This window comes from Hoplias malabaricus, chromosome 9 (assembly GCF_029633855.1).
Source record: "Hoplias malabaricus isolate fHopMal1 chromosome 9, fHopMal1.hap1, whole genome shotgun sequence".
Taxonomy (NCBI): domain Eukaryota; kingdom Metazoa; phylum Chordata; class Actinopteri; order Characiformes; family Erythrinidae; genus Hoplias; species Hoplias malabaricus.
Window position 1 is genome coordinate 9,648,047 of NC_089808.1, and position 23,833 is coordinate 9,671,879.

Here is a 23,833-nt window from a genome sequence, read left to right on the forward strand (position 1 = left end):
TCTGTTTTTTTGGTTCTCAGAACTTTAGAATCTATTTTGATGCCATAGACTGCATTCTTATGGTCACCCGTCCTCATGAGGTAGATTGATATGCTCTAGTTTGAGAGCGATTGCATCACGGCTTGTTCCCGCCCACCGCAAGCAACTGGTGTTTTTTGTTTTCCTCAGACCCACTGTGTCAATGATGCAAAGCTCTGGATAGAACTCACTGTGGAGCATTTTGGTAACTGATTATGCGAGTGAATATGTGCTGTAAATCCAGTCACACAGGACTATTTATAAACTTCATGTACTGAAAAATACTGTGAAGACCCACCACATGCTCAGGAAAACTGAGATGTCATGCGGTATCATTTATGTCAATACTGTGCATTGTCATTTATTTATTATCTATTTATTGGAGGAGCATGGATAAGATAAAAAAACATTTAAATATTTTATTTTTGCTCCTGGGCTCCCCCTACAGTTGCAGAGTGTATTTCACATTTACAGCACTGGCCTTAAATCAAGGGGGAGTGAAAAGGTAAAGGGGTGGTTTCCTACCCTCATTCACAATTTATATAGTGCAGTTTGTGCAGTGCTAAGTCAAGTATAGCAATATATCCCTATATACAGGTTAGTGACGCATCAAAATGATTTTAAAGTTGCCGTTTTATGGTAAAATACTACCCAGTGTTCCTTCAATAGTACATTGTAGTGACATACTACTATGAGACCAGACTTTACCAATTAATGGATGACGATTTGGCCACAGTTTGCCTCATACCTCGGTTGCCAAATTTTATGCACAACATGTAACAAGTTTCAATACACATTAAAGTAAGCTGTGAAAAGAAAGGATGGTGATTCATCCCGGTTCAATCCTGTGGAATCGCATTTCCCAAATAAGAGTCAGAGACATGAGGTCAGATCCAGCAATACAAATCTGAGAGGAGCTCATTTAAAAAGACTCACTGAGGCAGAAAATGACTCAGAACTGAGCCAGTCATCAGAGAGACTATCCAACACAAAGAGCACAGCCCAGATCATACGTCATTTAGCTCAAAAGCACAGAATCTGGCTTACCCTCTGACCACTGTGTTATCACACCAACACTATGCTCTCTACATCTCTTGAAATCTAGTTATTTACTATTTCAGTAAGTGGGAAGTAGACAATCAATCAATATTATTAGAGGTGAATCAGAGACCTGGGGGCGTGGCTTGAACAAAAGTGAACAACACTAACAATCAACTTAATAGTACACTAGGTAAGATTTGTTACTTTTGCTCCTGGGTTCCCCCTACTGTTGCAGAGTGTTAAGGGGAGGAGGAGGTAACAGGGTGGTGTCCTATCCTCCTCCAAAATGTACATAGTGCAGTTTCTGTACTCACTGAGACCTATTACAGGGCAGTGGAGCATCACAATGATTTTGAAGATGTAGTTTTAAAGTAAAAAATACTACCTGTTTCTTTAAAGACGATGTTTATAATTGCAGCGTCAACTGCATGAAAGTAAACACAGACCGTTTATGTGCTACAAACCTAAACTTTTCTTGTTACAGAAAAGTTTCTGTGGTAATTAAAACAGTGAATAATAATTTTAAAAACACCTTACAGACAAGTTAAGCCAATCTTTTAAACATCTTTTTAAACTAATCTCTAAACATACCATTCCAACTTAAAAGATGCTTCTGAATGTAAACAACCCACAGAGAGTGACTTAAAATACTATATCTATCATTCTATTCATCATTCTGTCCATTCATCTGCATATTTTTATTCATCCATGTTTATTACCAATATATAATTTTTATTCTATTCATCTATCAAATAGGTCAATAATTATTCCTCCACTCATCAATGCATCTAGCAATATTTATCATCAAATTTATATATGACTTATTTTATCCAGTGACATACTCGAAATATTAGTTTTGGTCCACCATTAATTTACCTTACCACATCTATCCACCAGCTCATGTCCCCAAATGCATGCACAGGGGGTCCTCGACTTACGACGTTGATCTGTTCCTACGACGCGTCGTAAACCAATTTTTGGTGTAAGTCGGAACATACGTACATACTGTACGTAAATAACATACTGTAAGCACCTATCCTAACACCTATCCTCCTCGGTCCCGAGCCGCGTAACCGTGTATTCTTCCGCCGCACACACCACACACGAAGTTCGCGTTACGACGTTTACGAAGCAAAACCACTTAATTCGAAACAAGGCTTTATACAGTAAATGGGAGATGTGTCATAACCACGAAACATCGTAACTCGGGACTGATGTAACCCGAGGACGTCCTGTATTTATCATTTATTAATCTGACTGTAAGGAGTTGGTGTGTTCTCCCCGTTTCAGCGTGGCTTTCCTCCGGGTGCTCCAGTTTCCTCCCACTATCCAAAAACATACATTGGCGACTCAAAATCGTCCATAGGTTCGAGTGAATGTGAGAGTGTGAGTCGCCCTGCAACGGACAGTCACCCCCTCCAGGGTGTGCTCCAGACCCACTGGATAAGCAGTTAAAGATGATGACTGAATGAATGAATAAATGATCCATTAATCAGTTATCTGTCCATCACACTATCAATATCTGTTATCTTTTGGTGGCTGTGCAAAAACAATTTACAGTGAAATTACATCATATTTTAATGCAAATGATCTTTGGACTTAGCTCTCTGAGGATTAGTGAGCAACAAAAGAAATGAACGTCCAAATCTGCTATAATTAGATTCTTGAGCCAAAGGGTCAGTGGGATGTAAATGAGGCTCCTCCCTATTTACACTTCTGTAGCCTACATTCTGTGTGGTTGTGACCCAATTTGGAGGAGCTCTCGACACACTCGCGCTGCACTCACTGTGAAGCTTTAGTGGGCGTTTGCTGCTCGCCGCTCTCTGCGATATCCTCAGTGTTTTATGGCATTTTACATCACGGTGACATTCTAAAGGTTGCAGAGCCGTGGAATAAAAGGAGAATTATAAAGGGTCATCCTGTGGCTAACTGCCGACACCCTGGAATTTGAGTCAGCAAGTAGTAATTTATTTTCTGCTCTTTTCTGCACTGGAGCAGACTTGATGGTATTTGAGGTCTGTTTAAACAAAGGCCAAACATTTTTTTTTTTAAAAATCCACATACAAAAAAAAAAAAAAAAAAAGATAAACACTTATTTGTGTCCAAACTCACTTTGCTTGAATGGTACCTTGTAACAATTGTTTAAAAGAAAATACATAAAAATGTCATATTTCTGTGTATTCTCTTTCATTATCTGTCTGATAATTAATAAGTAGTTTCAGCTTTGGATCCACTGCCCATTGATATCATTAATTCATTCATTCATTATCTGTAACCGCTTATCCAGTTCAGGTGGGTTCCAGAGCCTACACCCTGGTGGGGGCGCCAGTCCATCACAGGGCAACACACACTCACACATACGGACACTTTTGAGTCACCAATCCACCTACCAACGTGTGTTTTTGGACTGTGGGAAGAAACCGGAGCAACCGGAGGAAACCCACGCGGACAGGGAGAACACACCACTCCTCACAGACAGTCACCCGGAGCGGGAATCGAACCCACAACCTCCAGGTCCCTGGAGCTGTGTGACTGCGACACCTACCTGCTGCGCCACCGTGCCGCCCCCATTGATATTAATTGCAGATTATTCATATTTAAAGAAATACATGTTGGTTATCTAGTGGCCATAAAATATTGGGAATTTTAGTTGCATCTCAAATGCATGGGCATAGAACACAGGGAATTTTCAGTGGATTTGTGACACAAAGTACCTGAAAAAACCCAGCAAGGGACTAAGAATAGACATAAGAATAAGAATAGACAGCAGCCACACACATTTACCTTAAGTTAAGTTTGGGTGGCTGCTTGAGGTGATATTGGTTGGGCCAATAGGCCTTAAGTCCTCACTCTCTGTGGTCATAAAAGATCCCTGAACATTCAGAGCCTACCCGGAATCACTGGGCACAAGGAGAACAATATATTATCCTGTTTAAATAAAAATAACAATAGGATTTCAAGTGTGAATATTAACTTATCTACCACACTGCAGCATTCAACAAGCTTCAACCATCTACACGACTTGCAATTCAACTATAATCTCTTTCAATGTAAACAGCTGAATCTCCACCTTCTCATGAACGCGTTGGTGCATCTTTGCAACACCAGTAATGAGTGGCACAATTCTGAAACATTCACCATTACCATAGCAGCAAAGCACACACACACATATATATACACCCCGCAGTGTTTCCACACTGCAGCTCTGCTGCTTGGAGGCTGATCTCTGTGGAGCAGCTCACCTCCCTCTGCTTGCTGAGAGTCTCTCTAATCCTCCACAGTCTTAGCTCCACCTACAGCATCTGCTCTCACAGCAGCTGCAGAGCCCCCACATGTACAAAAGCAACCCATACATACACCAGCCCAAGAGTTTACATCACAATTAGGTCAACGGAAAAAATTAGCAATCACCTCATATTTCAGAATAATTCTGGATACCTCTTTATAATTAGTGGACTCAAATTGTTGGACACAGAAGCGCAAACGTGCACACAGAGCTTGTGTAATTCCCATAGAAAAGCATGTTCAATGCCAAATGGGAGCTAAAGGCTTAAGTAGAGGAACTGTGTCCTCTGGAGTGAAGGAGCTCCATCCAGCACGACTGGAATGAAATGGAGTGGTCTTTGAGAGACCTAAGAAATTATCATCCATCAGTACTTGACCTCAATATCGGTTCTCGTCTCTTGAATCTGGTCCACATCAGAAATGCTACCCCATCTCCATGCTGGTTCACTTTAAACTGCTTTTATTATTAGATCTACAAAAATCTGGACTGTTGGGCATTGGGATGCCATCTGTCTTCCACTGCTATGGGAAATGTAGGATAGAATTCAGCCAGATACAACCACTATTCAGATCAGAGTAATCAAAGAGCAGTAGTAAAGGGATGTAAAAAGAAAGCCTATAGCAAATGTCATTTTACTGAGGTTAGTAAAATTTGAAATATGGCAGGCAGAGAGAGAGAGAGAGAGAGAGAGAGAGAGAGAGAGAGAAAAGCCGTACAAGAGTTAATACTGCACTGATTTTACACAGTAGAGTAAGCAGAAACCAACACGAGGACAAGTTGGAGTAGTAAGTAACATGCATTGTGACTTTCATGTGCTGCGGTGTTAGTTAATGATAAGTTTTGTTGACTAACATCTTATAACCTAGTTTTTGAGAGTTACTGAGGAGTGAGCCAGGGCTGGCGGCTGCTCACTGGATTACCTCACTTTTCTGCATTAGACATCGATTCTGGTCAGAAGTACATTTCTGACGGTCGTTGTGGTTATAACTTTTAGAGTAAAAGTTACACTTTATGGTTGTAATAACATGGTCCATAGTATATTATGAGCAATAAGTGGGTTTTATTATGTAATCAACATCATTTTATTTGATTACATACATTCCCCCCGACTCAACAGTTCAGGGTCCGCTTATCCAGTTCAGGGTCGCAGTGGGTCAGGAGCCTACCTGGAATCATTGGGCGCAAGGCAGGAATACACCCTGGAGGGGGCGCCAGTCCTTCACAGGGCAACACACACTCACACATCTACAGACACATTTGAGTCACCAATCTACCTACCGACGTGTGTTTTTGGACTGTGGGAGGGAACCCATGCGGACACGGGGAGAACACACCAACTCCTCACAGACAGTCACCCGGAGCAGGCATCAAACCCACAACCTCCAGGCCCCTGGAGCTGGGTGACTGCGACACTACCTGCCGCACCACCGTGCCGTAACACTGAGATAGTGTTTGTGTTTATCAGCTGAAGCCCTAAGAGCCGTATGACCGATCTGAATATCCCTCCTCCCAGAAGCTCTGTGTTTGTTTGAGTGTGTGTTTGGCTGTGAGAGAGTGTGTTAGCAGAAGTCCTGAGAGATGTTTGTGATCGATTTGAATATCTCTCCACTCAGAAAACTGTGTGAGAGAAAGGTGCGTGTTGTCTGTCTGTGAGAAAGAGACAGGGAGAGTGTGTGTTAGTAGAAGCCCATGTGTGTGTGTGAGTGAGAAACAGAGTGGGGTGCATGTTAGACTTGAGATGACAGTACTGTAAATGTGAATTACACTCAGCAGCAGTTAGGGGGAGCTCAGGAGACAAAAAATTCTTACATTGTATTCCTTTAAGTCATCATGCCCAGTGCTTACTGTGGACTAGAAGGGTACAAGTCCCTCCGCAATCCGCTGAGAATCAATGGACATTTTCAATACACTTATTGTAAATAGACTTGATTCAGACATCACTATTATTCTCACTGCTGTAACCATCAATCAAAATCCTATGCCTCATGTCCTGTCTCATGTCTTGTCCTGTTTTTATATATGTATATATATTTTACTGAGAAATACCACGCAGTAAAAACAGAAACTGTGCTACCATTCCTAATTCCTTTTGACTTTAATTTACACTGTGCTTCATCTAAGTTGGGCAGAAAGCTCCTTTTCAGCTTTAACATGTGTGTTTTCTTTTCTCATTACAGACACTAGAGAGAATAGAAGGTTGGTTAAGAACCTGAGATAAGTGGCTGGTTTTCCAGTTACCGCGTCCTGAAGAGAAGAGAGAAAAAAAAACCCACAAAAGGCCACCTAATGGAAAGAGTGTCTGAAATGACATTTAAGGGCCATAAAGGAAAAAAAGCTGACGTTGAGCAAGCCTTAAAACATCGCTCACCTCAGCAGACTCTTTCATAACATGAACACAGAACACAAGAGTTCACTCTGGAATTTCTATGCTGCAGATGGAACAATAGTTTAGAAGAGAAAAAGCAGACTGAATTTGAAAAATGAGATTAAAATTGGGCTGCTTTGCCCTAGAAGGCAGAGACACACATACTGCCACCAGCCAGTAGGGGCACTAGACATGTGCTGCCTTGACCTCTGAGAGATGTTGTGCTGTCCTCTTTGTGTCTCTACACAAAGCTGACTTGAGTTCAGTTCCCAGCTCAGGCAGAGACACTACATTATACCAGAAAGAGTCCTTAACATGACTAAATGTGTATGCTGCTCTGGAGAAGTGTGTCTGCCAAAAGCCATAAATGTAACCAGTTGAAGTTTTAAAATCTGTCCATATCAACAATATATCAAAACTGTCCAAAGAAAACCTATGCATCTCCACATCATTTGAACTCAGCAGCTGTCCTTCACACTGTGTCCAAATTTCACAATGAATGGACCGACAGAAATGCTACAAAATTATTTTGAATAAAATCTTCCATTGAAAATTAAGGATTTTGTCCCTCCTGTATAGTTACTATATTGGAGACTCATGTTTTTCTTTGGACAGTGATGATATGAAAACTAACCTGAAAAACCTTGTTTCCCCAGGATTTTTATTGTGCAGTGATCATTTAAATCCCCTTTCTATCATTTTAACGAAGGCGTTACTCCCTACATTACACCTATATTTGGTCTTAATATTCGGACTAGAGTGGGGGGAAAAAATAAAACACAGGAAAAAAAGTAAGCTGTAGGTCATTTCAGGATAACTCAATCACCCACAGAAAAGACAGGATGAGATTGTTTATAAGTGTGCATAAATGTCAGTGTTGGCCCAGTTTTGTCCTCCTTCTCCCCTGGTGTGGTTCAGAGTGATGCTTGCTGCGTTGTTGTGATAGGGCTGACAGTGCTGTCAGGTAAAGCGTTCCCCCTCCACTGGGTGCAGTTGCCCAGAAAACACTGGCAAACTAAAAAAGTTCACTTTAACATAGCCGTGTATGACACCTTCCTTTGCTAAAGAGGTAAAAGTACTGAACAGGGACTAGATCTGACATTCCTCATTATACCAAGAAACCTGTAATAGACCAATTACATAAACAACCAATTACAGTCATAATGGCCATTAACCTGCAGAATTACTGAGGAATATCTTTTTTAATATGCATCATTGCAGATACACAAACTGCCAACCAATCAGTGGTGGATTCACCTAGATTATAATCTATACATGTTTTAAACTAATAAACTTATAAAGCAAACAATGTGTGAAAATGACATAGTCCCTGGGAGGCTGATTAGCTTTTAGGTCTATGTCCAGGGAAATGTCTAAAATATTATAATTAGTTAAGTTTTAGTTTGATTTATTTATTTCTATGTCTCAGTTCCTTTTGTTTTTTATTATGTTTTAAATTGCACAGCACTTTTGCAGGCCTGTGTGTTCTTTAAAATGTGTTTTAGAAATAAAGTGTTTCTTCATGTATTGCAAGTGCCTTGGGCAGCAATTAATAGTTTGTATAATTGAAAAATCTATCAACTAATGAGCTAAACAAGCTTTAATGAAGTGGCTAAAGCTTAATCATTCAAAGTTGTGTCCTGCAGAAAACATACTGCCCCCTATGCTTCCTGTAATGTACTACAGTTTGTCAGATTGACCTCCTGTTTTCTCAGAGGAACATGAAGCCAACAACCACTTTTCTACCTGCTGTAGAAATCCAGAAATATGAACTCCAGCAGCAAAATCATAGTGACAGACTTCCTTAAACATCCGTTTAGACCTCATGGGACAAACAAAAAATGTAGAACAAGGGAACATTACTGACATCTCTTGGGGGGACAGCAGGAAACTGCAGGGGGTAAAAAAAAAACGTTCTGGCATTGTATTTATTTGTTTCCTTCCTGGCACCATATGAAAACTACACTACACAATTAGTGCCCTACTTCCCTAAATAGGGCACTTCACTGATTATAAAATTACTACTACTACATAGTTTCAAGGAAGATATTTGCAATTCAGCCCTAGTGTTTTGGTCATGTAACTGCAATGCAAAACAGATACTAACACTCAAACAGCATAGGGCACTCGAGGTAACGTAGAAGCCTAAATTGGCCTTTAGACCGGTGCATCACTTAGAAGCCGAGCACTTCAACGTTTATGCAAAACTGAACAAATTAAAGCATTGTTACATCATTGGTAATTAAGCATTGCATTTCATATGAACTATTCTTTAAACCCTAATGTCTCTGATGTCTAGGTCTAGATCATTTCATTGCTTGATTGTGTGAATCACTGACTGACAGTCTGTCACCGCTCTGAGACCATCTGCCGCCAATCACAGCGAGAGCACCACTGTTTAATGATGATTCAACCCTAGATTCAGTGTCGCCTGTGTGAATACTGCATGAGTGCAAGTCAAATCCCAGTCCTCCGGGACAGCAGGAGAAATCTAAAGCAGGTGCTGGAGGCTGTTGAAGACAAATGCACATTTCCCCACAGCTATGTATGAAAGAAATACACAGTGGAAAATAATTCTAATCTTCAATGACATTCAGCAGATTTCCATCCTTTATGCATTTAGACATATCAAATGAAAATGTTCAAAATATAATAAATAAAAATTCAACTAAAGGTTTATTGTTGAGATTAGGGTGGGACAATAATTAAATATCAAATTTACATATATGTTTATATATAAGTTTGCACTCAATCCTAGATTCAGGGATAAGACTCTGGGCCATTAAAAAAAATCCAGAGGAAAATATATTAATAAATAAATAAAACTCTCTCCTTGCAGGACTGATATTTCTGGACCATGCTTTTAACTCCAAGAGACAAGAAGGAACATGATTCTTGATCTGAGCTGCTAGGAAACCTAGCACACTTTTGGTATGGTTCTTTATAAATAGCTGCATACATTCCTCCCCAAAGTAAGAATGCTTACTCTAGAAATTATGCTTTATATCTTGCTATGTGAGAACAGACATGTTTATTTGTTATTCAGTATTCAAAATTCTAATATTCTAATTTTAATTATGCACAGGGGATAAGATATAAAAATATCCTAAATGTGTCCATTACAGCTTTACATAGGGCGCAGCCCATTCTCTTCCTAACGGCTCCAGAAGGCTCATAGGTGAGGTCCCAGAGCATCCCCTCCCCGACCTCAGTATACAGACCCGTAGATTATACGGGTATACGTATATTTTGTCTTGGTGACTAAGGGCGTACCAAGCCCCACTGGCACCGTTAATGCACACTGAGTGCCACCACCATTTCTATGTGGACTTTATATATTTTTAGGAACTACAGGGACAGTTGCTAATAGTTTATATATATATATATATATATATATATATATATATATATATATATATATATATATATATATATATATATATATATATATATATATATATATATATATATATATATATATATATATATATGAAACCAATTAAATCTACTGTTGCCAAGTAAGTTGATAAGATGGAAAATTGAGATGGAACACTGATGGAAAGTGTGATGAAAGTTAACTGATTAGAGAAGATCAGATATAAGCTTTTGTAGTCTGAATCAATAGAAAAGATTGGCCATTTCCCAAAGGAATTTACAAAAAAAATTGTAAGTATCATTATATCATCATGTAGCCTTAATGTTATGAGATGTCATGATATAACATCCTTCCATAGCACAGCACATTGAAAAAGACATTAAAAGCAACAGCGACCTACTATTTCACTGGGAGTGAAGGTTTGGTAAACTTTCCTGAAGAGGACACCGTCCTCTGCCCAAAACAGCTGAAACAGTGACAACTGTAGGTTCTGAAATAAAACAAGGCCAGGAGTTCAGAGCCTATACGTGTGGCACCTTGCCTTCAAAACTGTTGCTGTAGCTCAGTGGTCTTTTAGCGGAGTTCACCACTTACACCTCTGTGGATCAAAGGAGCATGTGGAGGAGCGCCGATTCCCTCGGCACCTCGCTGTGTCCCAATCGATCAGGCAGTGTGTAAATAAGTAAAGGACTTCTGCATCCTCCCCTCCACCTGGCCCTGAGGGTTCTGGACTGCCCAGCTTCATACATCAAAGACTGGGTAAAAATAGCTGCCTTGGCGAAAACACTGGCGCTTTCCCTAAATCGATTCTGCGCTACCTCAATCGCCTCGCAGCACTGCCTGACAGCTTAACCCATATTCTCTCTGCACTCTCCAGCACTGAAACAAGAGTGGGAGGAAGCCTGGGAGCACAGGCTTCATCCATGTACTACCTTCCTACTCACACACACAAACTCACTGTCCAAATGCAGCTCTCTTCATTCTGTGGACACTATTGATTCATCCAGGCCAGAGTAGTTTCAAACAGCAACAATGCTATTAGAAGTTAGTGTTGCGGTCGGTGGCCGATATTTTGGAGAATGGAGAGGACAGATTGTGATTCTAAAAGACACAATAACAAATCAAACAAACAATTCTCAAACTCAGAGCTCCAGCTTTGCTCCTCAAGGGTTTGGTTGTAAGTGTCAGCTGTGAGGGAGTTTGTGTCAATCGGCAGAAGAACATCAAGGAACACAAAGACACAAAGCTCCAGAAGCTTCAGATACTTCTCAGCAGCAACACTGCAACTTAAGACTTTTAAATTTCTCATTTCTCCTAAACAAACCTACCTCCAAGAAAAGATCAAAGAGAGAGACAGAGTGAGAGAGAGAGAGTTTTCTGGTCAGGTTTGGGACCATTTTTCATGGACATTTGTCATTTCAGACTGTGGACTGTGTTTCTCATAAACAGGTTTAATTATTTAATGAAAACTATGCCGAAAAATATTAGCTCATAACCTATTTTCACAATTATTATTACAATTATTAATACAATTATTTGTTTAAGTCATTTCTATTATTATCTAGAAATGACTTAAACAAAAATCATTTGAAGATGAGAAAGTTTAAAACCTAAACTATAATGCAAATAATGATCAATGACCTGTAATTTCGGAGTCAACAACAGAAAGTCACAAAGAAATACAAACAGGACAATGCTCCATCTGTTCATTGTTGTCACGGTGAGGATGCTCAAAGAATCAGTTCTTTGGGAGTCGACTCTTCTTCATAAAATATTTTTACTTTGAATGTGCTCTGCCACTCTCGCTGCGAACAGAGACATTGCAGCGGGATGGCTTGGGAATTATACTCAAAAAATAACTTTAGATAATTCACAACAATATCAGCCCCATGTTGCAGGACAGCATAGAAGAACAAGAGTTTTTTAAGATAGAAATAAAGTTGACTCATGCCATTTTAAACCAAAAGCTTTTCACACTAAATGTGAAACCCTCTTTCCTGCACATAATTATGTGACATAGCGGCAGATGCTGCGCTGTGACGTGTGTGTATCGATTTCTCTGAACAGAGAACAGTGGGATAGTTGAATACACTTAAGGTAGACATAGTTAGTGAAGAGGTGTCGACTCCCAAAGAATCGTTCCTTCAAGAGTATTGAAGTCACTGGTATCAATTGTTGGTCAGTGATTCATACAGCTGAATCTGTTGGATTCAAACTCAGTCTCGGTTTGCAAGTGCCTCCATAATCCTTTCATAACTTTGGACTAAGACAAAAACGAAATGATAAATTAGCTTCCAAATTAACTCTACTCCTGAGTGATATAATTTACTCAGTAGACTTTTTAAAAGTAATGTGTGTGTGCTATAGTTGATATGAACCACAAAGCCTGGTCACTCAACATGTCAAACATGTTTTAGCACCGTGACAAGAGAAAAACACTGTTCCCTACCTGCAGAGGTCTGTTTGAACTTCTCGCTCTTCTTCTTCCTCCATTTCCAGGGTTTGAAGAGACGACCGAGAGTGGCGAATTTGCTCCTGTGGCGGATGGGTGGCGTGTGAGTGCCAGGGATGAGGGACTCTGAGCGCATGGCGGCCAGTCGCTCAACGTCCTCTGCTGACAGACAGAAAAATTGTACATAAGAAAACTACAGTTCACCAGCAAATCCATAAATTAGGTCCTATGACACATAACCCTGCTATACTCACAGTAAAAGTAACTGCATTGAGTACCATTAATTAGGGAACATAATTGTACCATATTCTATAAAAACAGTAGATTTTAAAGTTGTGTGGATGACCAATTCTTGGTCCAAGGGAATCCAAGGGAGTGGATTCTCTCACTCAGTCTGTTCAGAGTTTAGGTTGCTTCTATGTGGCAGATAGGGGTAGAATCACGTGACTATAGTTTGGTAGCGTGGTTTTAAATGGACAGTACATGAACACACAGTGGAGACATAACAGAATAAAAATGATTTATATAGTCGATAAAGACAAGTTTGTCGATAAGAAGTTCTGAACGTCAATTAATTGCCCAACCCTAATTTATATTTCGTCAAACAGAAACACAGCCCTTATTGTAGAACATAGGGACACCCAATGCGTCACAGTGCTTAATGTTTGTTGCTAGGTAATCCACAGGAAAAGAAAACACCTTGACAGTAATCATGAAGCAACTTGATACTGAGGTTTGCCCATTTGACACCAAACAACTTGTATGCCTCAATACGTTTGTGAGCTTTAATTAGTATTCTTAAGTTAAAGTACATCCAGCCCCTGACCCTATACAATATCCTGGACTTGTCTTACCTACAGTTTGCATCCTACTGGATGCTGTTTTATCTCAAATTAACTCTGCACTTTGCCTCCCATAGGATCACTGACCACCTCCTCCTTCCTCATATCACTAATATTTTACCTTCACATTACTATAACCCAATTAACTGTCATGAGTTCACTTTTACTTCTGTTCTGTTATCTGTTGTGACCCGAGGAGGATGGGTTCCCCATATGAGTCTTGGTTTCTTCCTCGTGTGCTGAGGCAGTTTTTCCTTGCCACTGTTTCCCTTAGCTTGCTCATAGGAGTAGGGTGACCAGACATCCTCTTTTACCCGGACATGTCCTCTTTTTTAGACTTAAAAAAATGTCCGGCCAGAATTTCACAAACGTCCGGGATTTTGTTTTTCTAGAGCTTACATAGAATTTGGAGAAGCGTTTCGTTCATAAACTAGTCCCGCCCTCCTCTACTCCGATTGGTTCGCTTGAGTGAGAAGGGGGAGTGGTGAAGTAGCCTAAAATAACTGCCGTTATTGGTCTGCACGTCAATAGTCGTCCACCCCCCGGAGACGTGTCCTCTTTTTCACCATCTCAGGAGGCTTGGACCCAGATCTCTGTAAAGCTGCTCTGTGACAACTTTCTTTGAGGAAAAAAAGGGCTGCACGGTGGCGCAGCAGGTAGTGTCGCAGTCACACAGCTCCAGGGACCTGGAGGTTGTGGGTTCGTTTCCCTCTCCGGGTGACTGTCTGTGAGGAGTTGGTGTGTTCTCCCCGTATCTGCGTGGGTTTCCTCCGGGTGCTCCGGTTTCCTCCCACAGTCCAAAAACACACGATGGTAGGTGGATTGGCGACTCAAGTGTCTGTAGGTGTGAGTGTGTGAGTGAATGTGTGTGTGTGTCTGTGTTGCCCTGTGAAGGACTGGCGCCCCCTCCAGGGTGTATTCCCGCCTTGCGCCCAATGATTCCAGGTAGGCTCTGGACCCACCGAGACCCTGAATTGGATAAGCGCTTACAGATAATGAATGAATGAATGAATGAATGATTGAGAAAAAGACAGTTGTATTACTGCTTCAATGTCAGCTTAGCTAATCTAACAGTTAAAAATAAATAAATAAAATTTCTCCATACACATCCACATCACCCCCATCAAAAGTTGTGTTTTTCTGTTTCTCTAAATAGGCTCATCACCTCTTTCTATTTTTCACGTCCCACCCTCCATCTGGATTTTGCATATTGTCTGAATCCCGTGACTGAAAACAACCTATTAAACACATTTCCAATTCAAATTTACAATCACTATTCCTGCGGCACTACTGGAGCAGTATTACATCTCATTTGTTCCAATTAGCCCAAAGCCGACCTTATTCTGTAGAAGCTCTAAAGCACTCTTATATTACATCCTCCCATTAGGTTTAAGAACTCCATCCTCACAGAAAATCCTGCTTTATGCATGACACCCCTGCCCCTGTCCTGACCTGCCTCAAACTTTGTTCTCATCTAATGAGGTTCTAAGTAGCCAAAAGGTCAAAGAATGTCACTCAGTGTTTTAAAAAGTCACATGTACAATGGCAATCAGAGTATTAATACACTGATACTAAAAATTCCTTTCCCAACTCTCTGAACTCTGCCAATATACTTTGTGAGGCAACGAGCTACTAAGTTTTATTCAGGTATTCAGACACAGCTTTTTCCCTAGAGAAAGTTCAAATTGCTCCAAAGGTACCCTCTATGGCCACTAATTGGACCTATAAGGCCTGTCTTATTAAGTAGAATTTCTTGCATAGCCAGCTACCATTAAGCTTAGCTTGACTTAGCCTTGGATCTTCTTTCTCAGGACTGGAGAACACTTTTTCTGGGACACTTCACCATGGCAATTTATGCTATACATCTAAACAGTTCCAAGGCAGGTCAAGTAATGGATTACAGATCAATCAGTGTGGCGCTTCTGACCAATCATTGAAAGTCTTTTGATTGTTTTTTTTTTTTTTTTTTTTGAAGAATTGTGCGAAATATATTGATTTCGGTGGAAAAAAAAACATTAATTGGTTGCTTTCAACCAACATTTTCAGCAGAATGTCCTGCTTTTAAATTAAGAAAAAAAAAAGTTACGAAATAAGTATGTTCATGGTAACATTTCTTTTCATCTAGTCTGCCTGCCTCACTCTAATTATTGATCACGTGTTCATTAAAACTGCCAGTCTGCCCTTTTAGCTCCAGGGTTGGCTTAGCGTTAAATTAGCGATATAAAACGTTATACATTGTCTAATATTAACCAACAGCTGTGATATAGATTTTGATATTAATATAGAGTTCATTATTTCATTTTCTTTAGTATGGCTGTGGTGGTAGAGTTAGCCTTTTGCCTTTTTGATATCCACTTTTATAGGAGGCACTCCTTTTGTTTTCAATCAGGAATTCAGAGGTTTAATTAACAAACAAATGAAAAACAACATCTACATTTTACATTTACAGTAAATTTACATCTACTTTACAATTCTAATCACGTCACAGATGTAGGCAACTGCAGTGTTATGGGTCTTGGCCAAGGACGTTTATAGGTATAGTGTGGTCTGTCGCATCAGTGGTTTTACATACTGCATGTCACCAATCACAATAAAGTACCAGCATTAGAAAAGAGAATTTAAAATGACACTAATAAATGCAGGAAAGCAGAATACCTGTCACACCAAAGTCATTAACCCGTCCTTAATCACTCAAAGGTCAGTCGGATTAGAACGATTAGGAACCCAACATGTGGGCTATCAGAAAGTGATACTAAGCTCACCTAAACTAAGGCATCGTCACGGTCGTCTTACGGCTGCCAGGGTCTGATCTCAGCATGGTCTTCTGGGAAATTCTTCAGGGCCTTGCTTAGTCAGCCTACCATCTTAAAGCTGACAAACAACTCACATATGGCCTTAGCTTTTAACGTCATTCTTTGCAGGGACACCCACACTCAGAAGACCACTTAACTGAATGACATCATCATGACTCAAACAGGCATTAAAGAGGGAAATGGGGGAATTCAGAAGCTCACAGAGCCAATTAAAAGATGTTAACCCACAGCAAATAAGACTCTTATGGTGTGTTTGTTGTTGTAGTCAGTGCTCTACCAGCTTAAAAAGACAAGTAACCATTAGAATCACATCCAAACAAACAAAAACAACAACTTATTTTGGAAATAGAGATGTTTTGGAAAGAGATTATATTAAATTTGATCTATCTAGCTTATGCAACCTTTGAGAACTCTAAAAACCGGAATTGACACATCAGTATGCCATGATATTTAACCTTCTGTTGGTTTTATTGGTCATGTAAACATTTTAAAAGAAAACAATAGATAGTATTTTAGCTTAGAATTACAGCTTCAAAATCACTGATGCTTCACTGACCTGTAGTAGGGAGAATAGAGCCTCTGTAATTGCTATTCTGGGCTGTACACAATGTACATTTATTCAATTTCTGTTATAAGTGGGAACAAAAGATAGAGTCAGGACAGAGTCATGGTTTATCCACTGTTTCAGCAGGGTCAGATAACAGTGATACATTTGTGGAAATGGTCTTTTACCCAGGACATTATCAAGGACAACATAACACACTGCAAAGCGGTAATATTATGAGGCTCTGTGCTCTTTCTGGAGCTTCTTTATCTCGACATGCTTACAGATGCTGTCACATGTCCAGCTGGGAAACTGTTCTGGCTCAGTAATTTATGTTGCTGGAAACATGCCACACGGTTTCAAGTTAGGTTCATGAACGGGAACTTAACCAGTTCCTCCTTTATGAAAAAGAGCTATACGTAACATTTGGAGAACCACCACCTCCTTCACCATCGCTCTTGATTTCAAACAGTGCTGTAAAAATGTAACCACACTCTGTAACTGTAGAGGGAGCCCAGGAGCAAAAATACCACATCTTAGCATTCCTTTAATATTGGTTCATGACCTGCACATGTTTGGACAATGTCCACTCTAAAAGAATCAAAAGAGTTCATTACTAAAAAGAAACATTAGCACAATCTTTCCAACGCAGCCCTAAAAAATAGGTCTTGCATAATAAGAACTGCATCATAACCAAGTTAAACTAATTTTATTTGAATAAATGAAATTAGTTTCAGTGGACAAGAAATCCACATTTAGCTTGGAACTGTCTCCATGCATAAGCATCTCCTGCGGTTGAAATGCACACAGTACACCACGCTCCTCTGCACAGATGCTGACTGACTGTGACGTTTCTGATGTCTTTATGCTTTTTGAAATGCTTATAAAAAGCACAGGACATAGATGTGCACTTTTAATACAGCAGCTAGAGCAAAAAAAAAAATGGCTGCAGTGTTCTTCTCATAGCAAAGCCTGACGAAACACACCCTTCTTGCTTTTGCTCCCTCTCTCTCTAGGTAGCAGCATCAAAGATCCCCCTGAAAGAACCTTGCAGCAAGGTAGTAGACAAACAAACAAACAATGCTTGGCACGTTCTGTCAAACTTATAATTAGAACACTCAAACGTGTGTGCAATACTTTTACGAGGCACATTTAAATGCAATAATAGTTGAAAGAGAAACAAATCCATCAGTATTCATTTGGAGTTCAGATGGGATTTACATCTGTTGCGAGGCACCCAGCATTCATAGGGGACGTGTGCAAATGGAAGAAGAAAGGGGTAAAAAATCCATTAAGACAGCAGGCTTCGGCAGACTGGGAGTCAGAGGGAAAAGTAGGACAGAGTGTCTTCCAAAACAACAGGAACGGCCGCGCAACTTCTCACATATTTACATTCAGGAACTGTGCTACTCCTTCAAGAACGCAGCTAAAAAGAGCCAAACTTAAACACCCGCGCCCCGACGAGATCTGAGCCGCACTGGGCTTGATATTCTGATCTCATTTCAACCACAGAACAGAGAGATGAGAGATTTCAAGAGCCTTGAGGGGCTTTGTGGGGCTTCATTTGAATCTCAACCATGTTTTATTCTGGTTTGATTACTGCAGTTAAAGGGCCCTGTTGAGCTTGTGTGCAATAAACTTTTATACGACTCTGACCGGCAGATCAGGAATTACGACATCAAGTTTTAAATGTGAAAAAGGTGCAATGTAAACACAGCAATTGACTTCTTTACAGAACGTATTTATAACCATTTCATAATTCTCTGTGAATCCGTTGTAAGAAGCGTTAGACATTTCCGATTTCTGGTTCCTATCACCACCACTGTGAAGAATCCTGGAAATCTTCAAAGTATTTCACATTAAACCACTCTGACACACTTTGTTTACATCTCAGTGGTTGCAGTAAATGACCATTTTGCATCAACAAACTCCCTTTTACATAAATCACACCAAGTCTCTCCCCATCTCACCTCATGACAAACTGTAAAGTGGCTGGAAGTAGAACACAGTGCTGCTGTTTTGCCACTCAGCCTCCATTTGCAATGTGAACATTACTGGTTACTTTATAGATATTAATAATGAAAAATGACCTGATTTTTATCCAGCTTCAGAATAGCATTGTTAATAAGTGCTCTGGTTTCCTCCCACAGGCCAAAAACACATGTTAGTAGGTGGATTGGCGACTCAAAAGTGTCCATTGGTGTGAGTGTGTGTTTCCCTGTGAAGGACTGGCGCCCGCTCCATGGTGTATTCCCACCTTGCGCCCAATGATTCCAGGTAGGCTCTGGACCCACCGCGACCCTGAACTGGATAAGGGTTACAGATAATGAATGAATGGTGCTTTTCCACTGCGTGGTACATACACTGCTTGACTGTACTCAAAGCTACAGTAGTGATCACATTTCTTTTTACCTTACCTGTAAAATTACGCCATGGACTTCTGAAGAGGTTCAAACAAAATTGGTGATGCAACAAGGAAAAAACAAACATACCGATGCATCGGAATCATTCAAGTGAACTGATGCACGCTAATGCCATGTTCAGTCCCAAAAAAACCAACATGTGAATACACAGTGAGCAAACACCACTTAACTTCACTGCCGCTGTTGTTGTGGTTTCCAAAGCCTGCAGTTCCTACATTTCAGGGGAGGCATGTGGAAAGTGGAAAACAAACCAGGCACCAAAAAGAAAGCAAAGGGTGAGTAGCATAAGTACCAGGTAGTGGAAAAGCACCAATAGTCACTGGCACTGATGAAGCTTGGATTTTATTAGCCTCTTTGTGATGAAAAATCCTAGCTGCTACCTGCTGAATGAGGGTAATAAATAAATCTGCGATTCTAGCATTGCTGAATTCTTCACGGGCACATAAAATGTGTTGTCTGTGTTAAAGGAATAATTCAATTGAAACGTTAGCCAGGAAACTACCCAAGAACACCAAAGCACAGGCAAATTTCCAGAATGTACTTCAACTTACAAATACAGGGGGTCCTCGACTTACGACGTTGATCCGTTCCTACGTCACGTCGTAAACCGATTTTCGGTATAAGTCGGAACATACGTACAAACTGTACGTAAATAACATACTGTAAGCACTTATCCTATCCTAACACCTATCCTCCTCGGTCCCGAGCCACGTAACCGTGTATTCTTCCGCCGCGCCGTGCACACCAAACACGAAGTTCACGTTACGACGTTTACGACGCAAAACCACTTAAGTCGAAACAAGGCTTTGTACAGTAAATGGGAGATGTGACGTAACCACGAAACATCGTAACTCGGAACTGACGTAACCCGAGGATTTACAGATCACCGAGGAACTGCTGCAAGACACAAGAAGGCATATGTGGCAATGGCTATATAAATTCATTCATTCATTCACCTAGCAAAGTTTAAAAACATACCATTCTTTCCCCAGAACATTAAGCTAACAACATGACTATAAATGACTGATTTTTGTGACATCATAAAATTAACCAATTTAAATACCATCACTATATCATTGTAATTTGACCATTCTTTGCCATTATCTGTTATGAGTTCATATATTTGTTACGACATGGACTTGACTTCATCAGCTGAGCCAGAGCTTACGGGCAGCAAAAGTGTTTTTTTTTTTGTCCAAATATTCAGTACACAGAACTTTAGCCCGTGCCATTTACGCTTGGGAGTGAGTAGAGGTGTTTCAGCTTGGACAGTATGTTGACTGAGGCTCAGCCAATCATTACAGGGCTCTCAGAGAGAAAAACGCAAACAACCTGTTTCCTTCTGAAGGTCTTAAGGAGAGACTGGAATATGAATTATAGCTGGTTTTGGTGTAAAACGCCATACAGTCGCTATTAACAGACCTCACTCAAACAAAAGCTTAGACCAAATGTAGACTCTGCCCTTTTACCTAGGGAGCTTCTCATTTTGTACTGTGTATATGTTATTCATTTAGCTACAGTGGTTGACTCTCAGATGTCTCCTACTGCCTACATAGTGCGCTTGATATGTCTCAGATAAGGTTTCCTACAGGTTTTACGAGTCCAAGTCCAATTGGGCCTCGGCGATAAACGGCACCTCTGCCAATTTGCATAATATTTAGGGGGAGATTTAATTTTAAAATGCCGGTATTTGTGACCTATTTACTGCACTGCGTAGTGAGCGGAGATGGATTTGGGACTCTTCCACTCACCCTCCTGCGCTCCCGTGCTCCTACTGCAGTTGCTGCAGATATGTTTGATCTCCTTGCCGATGTGGCAATGGATAGTGAAGGGCATTCCCCCTCCTCCTCCTCCTCCACCACCACCACCACCAACTCCACCACCTCCAATTCTTCCTCCTCCTATGTGTTGAGGGAACCCGTTGCTCACGGTCTTTCGCCCGCTAACGTTGACCATTCGAGCCAGGCTGAAGCCTTTACGCTTCGGCGGCGGAGGTTCGGGTTTGGGCGCGAAACAACGCTCCACCATGGGGTTGCACGCCGAGTTGAGCATGGCGAAAGGCGGATAACGCGGCTGGCGGTAGACGCTGCTTCTCTTCGGTTCTCTTACTACGGACTAAATAGAATACAAAGCCCAAGAGCACTGCACCCACTACACCGTACACACGCCTCCCTCAGACGCCTCCATACCGCTCAGCGCGCTGGCTGTGATGGCCGGACTGTAATCAGTAGAGCCCCGTCTCTCTACGTAACTGATGCCCTGCAGAGTCTTGTGTTGACTGCGCTGAAGAGAAGCTGCTTCAGTCTGATCCAGATCAGCGAGAAAAATCCGAGGCTTCCGATTGGCCGCGGCGGTGCGTGATGTCACAATCACAGGCTTCGGAATAGTTTAAAGGGCCCACACCTTACGCATCACATTTGCATCAATTTAAAGGGACACTCCTCCCACATTTTCAAATTCTCACAAAAGTTGTATTTAGTACATTTAACGCGTTTTACGTGAACTTATGCACTACAAGGACAAACATGACTTAAACGTAAGGCGGGATTTAATTATTAAATCAAGAAACGGTATTAAAATCTTCATAAGAAGTATACAACCTGTAGATACATACAGTGCTTACATATAGACGACATGATCTGGGAGCCAAAATTAAGATGTTTTTTAGTGCCACACAAAAATGTCACAGGTGTCATAAGACTCCATTGACATAACGATGATGAAGTGTGTTTAAAAATATATGTCATATCAATTTGGATATACTAGTGTCAAATTGTTATGTGACTGCTATATATTTCATTAATGGTATGTTTTAAATGTAATGGTTACCAACTGAAAGTAATGGTGTATAAAAGAAGGAGGGTTGATTAATCTATCACCCCTATTACCCCTTAAAGAATGTATGTAACCTAGGTAGTGTGAATACTACTTTGTACCTTTACACAGGTTAACATCTAAAACCTTAAACTGTTTAAATAAAGATTGAAGCTTGTTCTCTTTAAAACTTCAACCCATATCTGAAGAGTAAATTGGGGTAAATTTAATAACAAAGAGTAACTGACAATGTCTTCACACTGCGACCAAAGACCAAAGTTTTAGAGTTATCCTCTAAAACTGTTTCATGTGCAGTTGCTCCAAAGTATCTCATTATGGTTTTCATTAGTGCTTATCTATAGAGATTTCTCAAGCTGTGCATGTACCATTAAATGTATGTGTCCATGATGGGTGCACCTTAAAGTAGCTAAATTCATTACTTGTCCACAAACTCTTGGCCATACAGTGAGCAAAAAGCAGGCGATTCCCTCCCACACATCATCATCAGCAAGTATACAAAACAAAAACAAATATACATATGACGAAAGTAAATAGTTCTTGGCTAAAGAGTGTGATGGTGACACGCCAGTTAACAACGCTTCAGTGTTCAGTCCAATTCTCAAGAATGCTTTAAGGAGAAATAACTACACTTCATGACTGGGTTGCAGTGGGTTCGGAGCCCGCATGGAGTCACTAAGCGCACTGAGTCACACTCGACAGGGTGCTAATACTTCACAGGACAAATACTCATTCATTCATTATCTATAAGCGCTTAACCAGTTCAGGGTCGCAGTGGGTCCAGAGCCTACCTGGAATCATTGGGCACAAGGTGGGAATACACCCTGGAGGGGGCGCCAGTCCTTCACAGGGAAACACACACACATTCCCTCACACCTACGGACACTTTTGAGTCACCAATCCAACCTACCAACGCGTGTTTTTGGACTGTGGGAGGAAACCGGAGCACCTGGAGGAAACCCACACAGACACAGGGAGAACACACCAACTCCTCACAGAGAGTCACCCGGAGCGGGAATCGAACCCACAACCTCCAGGTCCCTGGAGCTGTGCGACTGCGACACTACCTGCTGCACCACCGTGCCACCCAGGACAAATACTGACACCATTGACTCATGGTGATGTATATCATCTCTGTCCAATAAACAAAAACATATCCTCAAAAAAGTGATTTTCAATTTTTAATTTTCTAAGGAGGTCAATGTAAAAAGATTGTATCCAAAGTAATTCAGAAGCATTTCTATACAGTTCCATTTATCATTACATTTTTATACAGTTTGAAGGGCAGCTGCTGTGTTCAAATGATTAACAAAAATGGAGATACATGTATTTCACTGGACAGCGACAATATGTAATCTGCAAAAATTCAGATTTTCAAGTAATTTCTTTGTAAAGATTTGGTCATAAACTTTAAACCATCCAATCATTTCTGGATCTGGAGCCGAAATGGAATCCTTGGACACAAGGATAGAACATGCCCTGACATGCCCATGACCTGCCCATCACAGGGCAACACACACTCACCCAGTCATTCACTCACACACTCACACTTGTGGACAACTTCTCACAGCCAATCAACCTAACAACGTGTGTTTTTGGACTGTGGGAGGAAACCGGAGCACCCGGAGGAAACCCACGCGGACACAGGGAGAACACACCAAACTCTGCACAGACAGTAGCCCAATGCAAGGAACAAAATCAGGACTTGAGACACTGAGATTTAAAAATAATCAAACTCTCTCAACAGAAGAAAAAAAACATCCAATACAGGTTTTGCAAGATTTACAATTTAAGCATGTTACATTCATTCATTATCTGTAACCACAGTTCAGGGTCGCGGT

The 23,833-nt window shown here is 40.8% G+C and overlaps 1 protein-coding gene across 2 annotated transcripts in view; it reads right to left on the reverse strand.

Annotated features, from left to right (window-relative positions):
• Positions 1–21,459, reverse strand: part of LOC136707310 (phosphatase and actin regulator 1) — a 65,252-nt gene extending 43,793 nt beyond the window's left edge. Inside the window, exons 1-2 of one of the 2 annotated variants that reach the window (XM_066681298.1) lie at positions 20,912–21,459; positions 12,536–12,697 (exon numbers count right to left, since the gene is read on the reverse strand). In XM_066681298.1, the coding sequence (XP_066537395.1) occupies positions 12,536–12,697; positions 20,912–21,212 (463 nt within the window). In that variant the 5' untranslated portion in view covers positions 21,213–21,459. Of the gene's footprint in view, positions 1–12,535; positions 12,701–20,911 lie in introns of both variants that reach the window. The other variant, XM_066681297.1, reaches the window with a different exon arrangement.
• Between the last annotated feature and the right edge of the window lie 2,374 nt (positions 21,460–23,833).